Raw genomic sequence first — 11,208 nt, 5'->3', positions numbered from 1 at the left:
CTCGGATATAATACGGGTCGTAAGAAAATAGTCCATCATGGCCGACCAAGAAGATGTTCAAACAACCAAGAGATATGTTAGTCCAAAGACAGAATGAGGAGCGAACCTTTACCACTTATTTGTGTGTAAGTGTTATTTTTATACTTATTGTATTTTAATAAAATATAAAAATAGTTTTAAAAGAGCCCTAATGAGAAACTAATTGGAAATGTCATTAATTCTTACTCTTAGTGGGTGGGGTAAAGTCTTCTTTCATTTGACATATTCTAATTCAGTAAATTACAATTTTGAAGCTCCAGTGATCAGTAGTCATTCTAAAATGCCGTCCAGGCTTCTTTTTTTATGATGGTTAGCCAGGCTAACCATCATTAAAAAAAGCCTGGACGGCATTTTAGAATGACTACAGTGATCAGTGGCAAAAATTAAGAAAACACATACTCTATTTGTTTGTTTTTTAAATAACAAATAAGTCTGAATCTGACTTTACTTATATCGATAATAGGTTAGACTTTCTTTCTCAGTGTATTTATCTTATACATTCCATATCATTAACTTTAATTTTTTATAATTAAAATTTACATTCTTTTAACCAAGGATGTGTGGTTTATATTTCCGTGAGTGTTGGTAGCAAACAACTTAATGTAATGGCACAATTGAATACCTCGGCCCTGTTCACTAATATAGTTCTCTAAATGAATTAATTAGATCTTCAATCTATTGGTTTAACAAAATGAGTTTGAACGCAAAAACCAGCACATATTTCTTTCAAGACTAAATTCTTTGATATCCAACAGTGGTGGTGATGCAGAAACATTGAAAAATGCTGACATTTTTACTGTGCCAATGAAATGCAGACATTTAAATTTTAATCTTATTGTCATTTTCAGAGAAGAGTATGGTACCAGGGGTGCAGCTGACTCTGATTCCCGTGTTGTTCTAATGAAAAAAGGCAGATGAGGTAATGGTTGTGCTATTTTCGAAATTCGGACAATAATTTAACAGTCAAGTATCCTATTGGTTTCAGCCCAAAAGTACCTGCATGTTTGTACAATTAACCAACAAGGATTGACAGTATTAAAATATCAACATAGTAGATGAATTTAAACATGATAACAATTTCATTTCATATTTTTTAATTAACCAGCAGTCCAGAGCTAAAAGCTGCTCTCTCACAGATTGACAGTTCTTCTTGGTCATTCTTCAAAAGCCCAAAGGAGTAATTAAATTAAATTTACACATATAATTAATTATATGGCTTAAAGCAATAGCAAAAAAATATTTCCCAAACAATTGAAATCTGTTCTATTATGTGTGACCTTATATGACTAGTTGGAGGAATTTTTACCAAATTTTCAAACTTGTATATGAAAGACTGTGATCTGATATTATGTCAGCAGTCCAATATCACTGGTTTCCATACATTTGCTCAATAATTGCCAATTGGCTCGTTTAAAGACAAAAATAAAAAAGGTGTCAGAACAGTAAAACTGTGAGGATGCAGCTTTAAATTGGTGTTGCACTTAATGTTTTGTGAATACTTTTCTGTTGTTGTACAGGCTTTTAAAATAATTGATCTGAAAATATAATTCCTATTATTGTTGTATTTTCTGTTTTCTATTTCAGGCACTGGAATCCAAATGTAATCAAAAATGCCATTGTATGAGGATTGACCTGCAATGCATGGCAATCATCTTAACACAACTGCAACGCCTTCCTTGGAAAAATGAGTGCAAGATGGAAACAAAGCGTTCAGTGGAACATATTGTCATCTCAAATATTTGATGACTTACATATTGATGTGAAGTTGAAGATAAAAGTCATCTGTTGGTCCGTGATTATTAAATAAATCCGAACATATATTTTAAAAGGGTAAAATGATAAAGGATTTATATACGCTTTAAGTGGTTTTCCTATATTATGGAGGGAAGATAACTTCAAAAACAGAAACAGATGGCATCGGCAGACCAAATAAAGGAGAACTATTTTGTTCAGTTCAATTTTTAAGACTGCAGAAAATCTGTTAATAGAGCACATCCTTGCAAATGCCATATTGTAAACTGGGCTCTTTAAAATGTGAAAAGGTGAAAGTGGTCTAGAGGATAAGCCCCACATTCAAGGTTGTGAGTTCAAGACCTCCAAGATACTTTCTCTTGACCTCAGGAAAAGGATGTCCATACTTGTTTCTTCTTAGGCAACATACTTAAGAGTGATTTTGTAAGCTTCCAGCTTGCATAGCAATCTGATAAGGCATAAAATAAGTACTAGCTGACTTGCAAACAGTTTTTCCATTTGTGTTGATTTATTTTTCAGTCTGTTGGAATGTTTATTAGAAGTGATGCGCATTGCTTACTGCAACCAATATTAATTTTCTTTATTAAGTTGAATTTAACAAACACATAACATGGCTTGTGATTTTACGGATGGCTGATACATGTTTATTTCGTTGATTGTATGAGTTTATTTTCTCAAATGATGTAATAAAAGTTATTCTGAATGACTGTCCTTTTTTGTTTGTCCTTTTTTGTTTGAAGAAAATGTGTTGAGGTTTTGGCATAGCATAGTGTCATCATCATCATCACCATTGTTGTGTACAAATAAAACATTCAAAACAATGTATTAAAAACCAAACTGTCAAGCCAAGTACTCAAAGAGGCACAAGGATATTGCTAAAGAGACCGGTAATACAATTAGACAAATAAAATGTAAAGAAAGATCTATAATTCTGACACATGGTAATGCTTTAAATAGTCCTCTCATTGTGTGTTTATGGTTAAAGAGGAGACATACAGTATATTTTGTAATGAAGACTTAAATTTGTATGGCAACTTAAAGCCATATATGGGGATTAAGCGCCAGAAATATTGTGAAGTCTCCCAAAAGACTCAATGCACTTAAAAGGTCTTGCCACAGAAATGAAAGTAAAAATGGGAGCAAAAACTAATTTATCATTAGTTTTACATTGGATTGCATACACATGGCTCTGTTATTACTTGACTAATATTAAAAATAAAATTAAGAGACATGTTGATCCAAACTGTAATTATTCTTGTTTGCATTTTATGGAGTTGGACATAAAAGAGTCATTTGGTGAAGAGTGATCTAAAGGCTAATTATTCAAAATAGGTTAAGTATTATTGAAAAAAGTCTGGTATACATTGCTGAAAAGCTTAGTAACCTGGCTAAATATTTGTTTAAGGCTTTTATTTACAAAAAAATGAATCAGTTGAGTATCTTATCAGTTACTCTTTTGGTGTTGTTGCTTTTAATAAAAAATGACAATTTACTCAAAAATATTGAGACTAATAATTATAGATTTAGACAAGTATAATGTGTAAGGAAACTTCTAATGAGTGGGTTTTATCCACAGCCTAGGAGGTAAAGTGAAGCATGAACTGCCTTGAACAAATACAATTTTAAGACAAGATCTGTCAACTTAGTGCACCAGTCAATTGTAACCCGCCCCCCCCCTCCCACCCCAGGTCAGGGGGAATACTGGGGTTAACCAGGGGAAATGGGCCGTGTTTTTACCTATCAGGTGACCCTGCAGTGGTGGTTGAATGCGTTGGTTTTATCTTCGCTTAAAATATAGAGGGGAATGGACCTTACCTAGAGTCCCTTGGGTGTGGGGGCATTTGGCAGAGATTTTGCCATTGGATCGTCCGCGCAGGGTGGGGATTTTAGCCGGGGTTGGCTGTACTGAAAGTCAAAGTCCCCACTATTCCCCAGATGGGGAGGCCGTGGTTACAATTGTCTGGTGCATATCCACATGAACGTTGTATTGGTACTCTAACAATTGAGCTTACTGCGTAGATAGTCACCGCCCCACCTCAACCCCACAGAACTGTTTACACAAAAAAAAACTGCAGCCCAAACCCAATAATGCTGAAGTAAAAGCATGCATAGATTTCAGCTGGTAAAGCTGACTGGGTGCCAAGCTCACACCCATCCTTCCACAATCCACAAAAGTCTGCACAATGCAATCAATGATTTTACAGAATAGTAATGTTGTTTTAATGGCAAGACATAGTGTGAAAAAATAACACGGCAAAGTATGACTTAAAACTTACATTTCATAGGGTATTAACTGTTGAGAAAATGTTGACATTTAGTCCATGCATGCATTTAATCCGATGTAATGATTCATGCATGCCATGAACCGTATGATCATTTCAATGACTGTCAAGTACATTTTCTGCGGTTTTTCTGTGTGCTCACGATTTTTCTAGAGGAAATAGAGTCCTTCAACTATAAGGAAACATCTAAATATCCATAAAACGAACATTCTTTGAGGTCACAATAAATATTTTCTCTTAAACAAGCACATTTAATTTAACAAAATCCATTTCCTTGTTGTTACAATGGGCCTTCTTTACGCGGATTGAAAACAGTGTTAATCGCCGGCAGCCGCATCGCACTTTCGTATATCCTTACTACTATTTACGAGGTCTATCTCGAAGCTTGCCCGGAGATGGCCGAGTTGTTACGATTGACGAGTGGAGTGATATTGTTATATAACACATGAGTTTTACAGAAAAATACGTGATGTTTGTATTAAACCGGAAACAAGGTTTATCATTGTGATACATAACGGTGCTGTTTGTTTACTGCTTCTTAGATTTTCTATCAAACAATGGGATAAGGAAAAGAATGGCGCCACTCGCTGCTGTAGTAACGCCTGCTGCCACGTAAGGAACCAAGTAACTTCCTGAGATGTCGTACAGAAAACCTGGAAAGTAGTTTGAATAGTTTGACCACCAAGTTTGAACACCAAGTTTGATTATATTAAACAATGTATTATCACTAATAATGTAATAAAATGTTTCGCAAAGTCAATTACAGCTGCAAACAGCTTTTTCCTATTGTTACAGATATGTTCAGTTTAACCATGTAACGTAAATATATTATCTATAGTTACCATCTGCTTTCAAGTGCAAAATTGGGCCTCACTTTACAGAGTATAGTTCCCTTCACTAAACCTAAGACCATTTTTTTATTTTTAGAAGTACTAAACAACGTTATTCCTCTATAATAATTGACATTCTCAACATCAACTTTGTATGCAATGAAACTATAATATATTCATACCACTTTTATTTTCTAGGAAGTAATTTATATAAAATATTTTGTTAAAAATGTATGTAAGCACATGACAAAAGTTTTCACACTGTACACTGTATTTCAAAAACGCATTTTACGCTCAGATTTTTAGGATTTCTTGTGTGTAACCATACAGCCTACCTCAAAGAGGATGAAACTAATTACTCCTTGTTTATACCTGTAAATTTTTTATTACAGTTTTTATCCATCTCTAACGACATGTTCGACCGCACGAAAAAATGTAATGCTTACAGCTCAGATTTGTCTCGTTTTCCGAAACATCACCATAATTTTGGAACGAACCTGCTATCGGTGGACCGGCGAACACAGATATTCCTGAGATAAAGCTGGCCATTCCAAATGCATCTGACAGTTTCTCTATGCCGACAATGTCTGCCAGCAATACTGAGTTCAGCGAGACAGTTACGCCTGGAATAAAGGAACATAAACAAATAAAGTAAAAAAGTAAAAAAAAAACCCGTCCCAGTTTCCGTTTGATTTATTTTGTTTTTTGACAGTAATGGCAAGTGCACTGTACCGTCAACGAAGCCCTACTCCGTTTTAAGATTCGTTCTGTTTTCAAATATCATAAGACAAAACGAATTATTCCGAGGGACAAAACAATTACACTGTGGTTTTAAAAAGAGCACACTTTCGCCACACACACTTAAAGCCAACCGTTTTAATAAAAAACAAATTCATTTAGATAGAGCGATTCTTCGGAAGCGCAAAATAGCTACAGTTCCGGTTTGGTTGAAACTGTTCATCATGAGAAGAGCATCACTGTCGATGAGTTTGAGTTTATTTTTGATTTTATTCAGAAATACATGTAGACATACTGTCCATGTGTATGCATTTAAGAAATAATATTTATATAAGTTGTCCAGTGATCAATTCAATATTTATCATATATATAGAACATATATGACATCGCATAGAATACAAAACTTATAACTATTGTATACATGTAGAGCAAAATCAGTACATGACAATATATGACAGCGAGAGATCAGTGTGAAATAACGTTTATATAGGTTATCACTAGTCATAATAATAATAATGATACTTGTTTCTTAAACTAAATGCATTATTAACATACATGGCTTCATTTCTATTCACTTTAACATTTTAGGATTGCATTAATCCAAAAATATTTGGTACGTTCGGTCTATTTCGATAACTTAGTGATACATGACTTTCGTAATTCGTTATACCGAGGGCATTCAAGAATAAAATGAAATTCATCTTCCAATACATTACAAAAAATACTTTATCTATTTTCAAAATATATTGGTTCGGGTCAGTGCCATCTTGATGAAAAGTAGCGGCGTCTTTCAATCCGATAAAGCACCACTGGCAATGCCCAATAGCGGCGGCTTTCAATCCGAAAAAGCACCACTGGCAATGCCCAGTAGCGGCGGCTTTCATTACGAACAAGTACTGCTGGAAATGCCCAGTAGCAGCTGCATTCAATCCGAGATAATATACGAAAGAAACGATTACCATTTCATTGCTGATAAAAAAAACCCTCATTAATACTAGAAAGTAATCTGCTCATTTTTTTAAATTTATATTCAGTTCCGTCTTTTTAACTAGGGTCAGGTTAAGCTTGTTTTTGCATAAATTGCACAATTTTCTCTTTTTATAGAGGTTTTGTCTCCCAAAGCTTACCATAAAAACGAATTAAGGACGTTATTTGTTTAAATGAAATATGATACTTAAGATGATAAGCTTAAGATAATTAGGGAACTCGGAGCAAGGTGTGTCGTAAACATATTGCACCGATCACAATCGTCACTGAGATCACTTACCACTAAACGTTCCAAATAATATAGAGTACATGACCAGAGACCAAAATGAGCTCATAAAAGGTGCTGCAACAGTAGAACAGCCGCAGATGACTAGGGCCGTGCTGTATAAGAAGAGCCGATTGACCCACTTCCGGTCAGAAAGGAAGCCGAACAGAACACGTGCAATTGTATTGGCTATACCAACCACCGACAGAAGCCAAACGGCGTCCAGTTTCTTAATTCCTGAAGGGAGAATCTTTATTAGCTTAAATTTGAACACCCCCTTTGCATTCCCTTTAGTGTGCAAATATTTACCAAGGAATTATTCACACATGCCTTTTTAAAACGTAAAAAAGCATTCAACATATTTAGGTATGAGTTAAAAATAATTGAAATGAAGCAATGTTGACCATATGAGCAGTCATTAAAGATACAGTACAAAAATGTATCTGTAATTTTTTAAAAGTTAAATAAATGCCGAAACATATTCCAAACTTACCAAATTCAATTGCAGTGTCTGGAAGGTATATGTAGGGAACATAATACCCGAGACCGTAAAAGAATGATGATACCATGAAGAGATTAAAAGGCATAAGCTTAAATATTGCACAGTCAAAAAGTTCCTTCAAACTGGCAATACATCCTGAGATAAAGTATGAACATGTAAACATATATTTCCCCTTCAAATTTTGCATGAGTTCGGAACTTGTTTGCGTTATCGTATAAATATTATCATTTGTGGAAATGTCATGAGTGATATTTTGTTCTGAAAGAGATCGCATTTCAGGGCAGGCAATTCTAAAGTCGGTAGATTTCTTCAATGGGTTATCGCAGATTGTTTCTTCTGTTGGCTCCTCGGTCGGATCAGCAAACCCTGATGAGCAAAGTTGCCCCCTTTCTAAATGTTCTCGGCTGCTACGCCCTGCTTTTGCAGTGACAATTTCGAATTCAAAGGAATTATTTTTTTGTTCGTGGCCAAGTGCAAGTAAACTGTGAGGTAAAAACACAAGACCACAGGCGATGCAGTTAAGGAGCAGTCCAGCATGTACTAAAATTGCCCCTTGCCAAGCGTACTTTTGAACAAGTAAACTAGTTACGGGGCTGAAAATAAAAGTTCCTATTCCAGTTCCACTGACCCCAACTCCTATGGCAAGGGCTCGACGTTTGTCAAAGTAGGATGCAACACATACCATCGATGGAAGACGAATTAGCCCGTATCCAAAACCTGCAAAAGAAAACAATTTATAATTAAACTAACTTTTTAAATGGCACAATCAGCGAGAATTGGACTAGTTAACGTGTTCACGTTTGGAATACCCAAACCCATGGAGTTATGACTATCAGAGTATAGTTGCCAAAGAAATGGTAGAAACATAATTAAACAAGACTGCAAAGGACCAACCTGTCATGACACCAAGCGAGAAGTAGAGAAACTGCATATTTGGAGCAAATATGCTGACAACCTGACTGGCAGACGCAATCAGAGCACCAGAAATGGCGACGGTTTTGCAGCCAAACTTCCTGACCAACATGGATACTACAGGCCCTGAAATCAGCGACAGACTATATAATTTAATTAAAACATAATAATAATAACGATTTTCATCTATAAAAGTAGCGTATTACAAGAAATACAATTAGTAGGTTTTACCTTTTCAAGTTGTTTGTATTGTTAGACCATGGTTGACCATTTTAGTTGTTTTGAATGGCCAGTTAATGACACAACGATGAATATTTTTCAAATGTAAATAACGGTTAGGAAACAATAACACAAACTTTGTGAAAAGTTTCATGCTTTTCATTGTCAAAAGGCAGCATTATAGCAATAATAATTTACTTATGACGAATCACCAATATGACCAATTATTTTATAAAGATATAATCTACTCACCAATTAAACACAGGACACCTTGGCACAATGATCCAATCAACGCTGTGCTGCCTCTGTTTGAACCATAATAGTCAAGCAATTCTACATATATAACACCAAAAGAGTAAAATAGACCGTCTATCAGCATATGCACGAGAAAGCAGGCCGCACACACGACCCATCCCCAGCCTCCGTCAGGTACTTTTGGCATCTTCGCAATACTAAAAATGGCGTCATCTGTGTGCAATTTTGAGTCGCTATCTCTCGGTGTGGTTTCGTTGTTCAACTTCATAGCAGACGTTCAATCTTGCCCTACTATTTAAAATAGAAAATGAAGCAGTAAATAAAGTTTGCCTCTTCGCCTGTTCAGACATCACTTTGTAAGTGTCCTATTTGGTTCCAAATCGGAGTTTTATTCAAAAACGTAGCAGCTCGGACACTTCTATCGTGAAACACTGTTCAATACCACCTTAATTAAACAAGAATTGATTTGTGGCAAGGACACAAGTGGCGCTAAAGGAAACACAGAGAGTTGTTGTCTAAATATGTACAGGCTTCATCAAATATCACAGTCGTCTGTGGAGTTTTTTGCCGTTGTTCCTCGTTTGTGGTTTGTAATTGTTTTTAGATATATGTCTTCGGCGTTTACCTTCTGCCATTAAACGGGGTTTATGTTTAAACTTTGCTACTGAGCTTGTGTGTGTAGTTTTTCATATCAATATTAGCTTTAAATATCCGATATCCGTTTCGCGTGATCCACCTCTTGGTTCAGATATGAATGAACGTGCTCTAACAACTTTTTTTGCAAAGAAGTTACCCGATATTCACACATGGAGCCCTAAGGCGTTGTTTCCCGCTGCTTTTCCTGTAAACTTTAAGCCGTAACACAACGATTATAAAATTTTCTATTGGAGACGTCGCCAAATGTGGTCGGGTCATTTGAAAACTACTCCTGAGCGACCTTAGCGTTAAAATAGGTAGAGATTAAAAACACTTGGTGTATCAAACCCGATACAGTGGTTGCTTCCCTTTGCTCAGTCATCAACGCAGATCACATAATGGTGATCAAATCACATGACGTCATAAATTTTATTAAAGTATTGTGTGAATACGTGTGAAAAAGGTTTTATATTTGCAACCTCAAAATGTTTATTGAACGTCGAAAGCAATTGTATGAGGGTTTTTTTTCATGATAAAATAGCATTATGTATGAAAACATACCGTTATTGTATAGCACTTTTCTAGGTTACTATGTCGGCTGCTATCTCTTATCTACTGTAATCCAAGGCACATTAGTTAGATTCAGTAAACTATTGATTTATAAAATGATCCACATTAACTCGACTGAAAACTGAACTGGAATGCATTACCACTGAGTGTATTAGATCGTACTGTTACAAATGATAACAATTTAAACGTAATTTGAATGAAAAGGATGACATGAAAACATACACCGCAGTATAATAGGTGTGCTCTTGCTCCATAAAGCTTTAAGTAACAACTATTTGATTAGAATAGTCTGATAGATTGAATATGAATCAAACAAACCACACAACTACGTAAAGTACATTATCTTAAACGTTTCGGCTTAACGCCGTCATCAGTAGATAAAACAAACAATAAGAAGTTACGTCAACGTCATAAAACGATAGATTAAAGACATTCGGTGGTGATTAACACGCTCCACAGCTAAACAGTTTATATTAATTCATCATTTATACGTAACGGTTCATATATCTGCTCTCTTTCATAAAAGTATTTTGAACTGTGAAAGCGAAGGTATTTAATAAAACGATATGACTTTATATGTAGATATGCATGTCCATGTATGTTAAAAACTTATTTTCTGAAGTTTAGCTATATTTGTACAACTTGGCAGAGATCATCCTCTTCCGTCAAGGAAGGTCATTGCGTCAGAGATTGAGAGTATGTTTATTTATATTACAATTTGTGTCAGGTATCCAGTCGATAAGACGACGCTTTCATATACGATAAATTACCACGTCACATGTTATGCGAATCACACACACACACGCACGCACGCACGCACGCACGCACGCACGCACGCACGCACGCACGCACGCACGCACGCACGCACGCACGCACGCACGCACGCACGCACGCACGCACACAAAAACAACAACAACAAAAAACAACACATGGTGTGTCATAATTTATGTAATGCTTAAAACTTGAAATTCGAATGTTATCCTTGTTGTACTTTTACAATATTAATGGTTAGTTAATAAGTGAATAAAATTTGAGTAAAAGTGACTATATATATTTGTTCGCTCTTCGCTCGCTCCTCTTTTTTGCTAAGTTCAAAACAAATTGTCTTTGTTATTATTTCGCTAGCTCGACCCATTATTTTTTTTAATAAAATCCGATGAACAAGTTATCAATTTGGTGAGGCCTTATGTTAAAACTTTGGGCTGCTGAGCTTGTTTCTGT

At 35.5% G+C, this 11,208-nt stretch overlaps 1 protein-coding gene and 1 long non-coding RNA gene across 3 annotated transcripts; one reads left to right on the top strand and one right to left on the bottom strand.

The window, feature by feature from the left end:
* LOC128220545 (uncharacterized) lies at positions 1-2,494 on the top strand. Its single transcript, XR_008258809.1, has 3 exons — positions 1-125; positions 888-958; positions 1,624-2,494. It is a non-coding gene; the product is annotated as an uncharacterized LOC128220545 (long non-coding RNA).
* Positions 2,495-3,905: 1,411 nt separating this feature from the next.
* LOC128220528 (monocarboxylate transporter 12-like) lies at positions 3,906-9,688 on the bottom strand. 2 transcript variants are annotated; one of them, XM_052928959.1, is made up of 6 exons: positions 8,779-9,688; positions 8,290-8,433; positions 7,387-8,112; positions 6,909-7,130; positions 5,350-5,526; positions 3,906-4,726 (listed from the first exon to the last, which is right to left on the bottom strand). In XM_052928959.1, exons 1-6 carry the CDS (start codon positions 9,047-9,049, stop codon positions 4,602-4,604), a joined length of 1,665 nt encoding a protein of 554 aa, XP_052784919.1. In that variant the 5' UTR covers positions 9,050-9,688; the 3' UTR covers positions 3,906-4,601. The 2 variants fall into 2 exon arrangements, with proteins under 2 accessions (XP_052784919.1, XP_052784920.1); XM_052928960.1 differs by having other exon boundaries at positions 5,401-5,526.
* Between the last annotated feature and the right edge of the window lie 1,520 nt (positions 9,689-11,208).

This window comes from Mya arenaria, chromosome 15 (genome assembly GCF_026914265.1).
Source record: "Mya arenaria isolate MELC-2E11 chromosome 15, ASM2691426v1".
Lineage (NCBI taxonomy): Eukaryota > Metazoa > Mollusca > Bivalvia > Myida > Myidae > Mya > Mya arenaria.
The sequence above is the reverse complement of the archived record's forward strand: the minus strand, read 5'-3'. Positions and strand labels throughout refer to the sequence as shown.

What these genes read in the sequence shown, in the direction of transcription:
- LOC128220528 (XM_052928959.1), bottom strand. Translation starts at nt 9,049, where the DNA reads ATGAAGTTGAACAACGAAACCACACCGAGAGATAGCGACTCAAAATTG. An exon ending in AGACACTGCAATTGAATTTG is followed by an intron (nt 7,131 to 7,386) that starts GTAAGTTTGGAA and finishes TTCTCCCTTCAG; the next exon opens with GAATTAAGAAACTGGACGCC. An exon ending in ATTATTTGGAACGTTTAGTG is followed by an intron (nt 5,527 to 6,908) that starts GTAAGTGATCTC and finishes CCTTTATTCCAG; the next exon opens with GCGTAACTGTCTCGCTGAAC.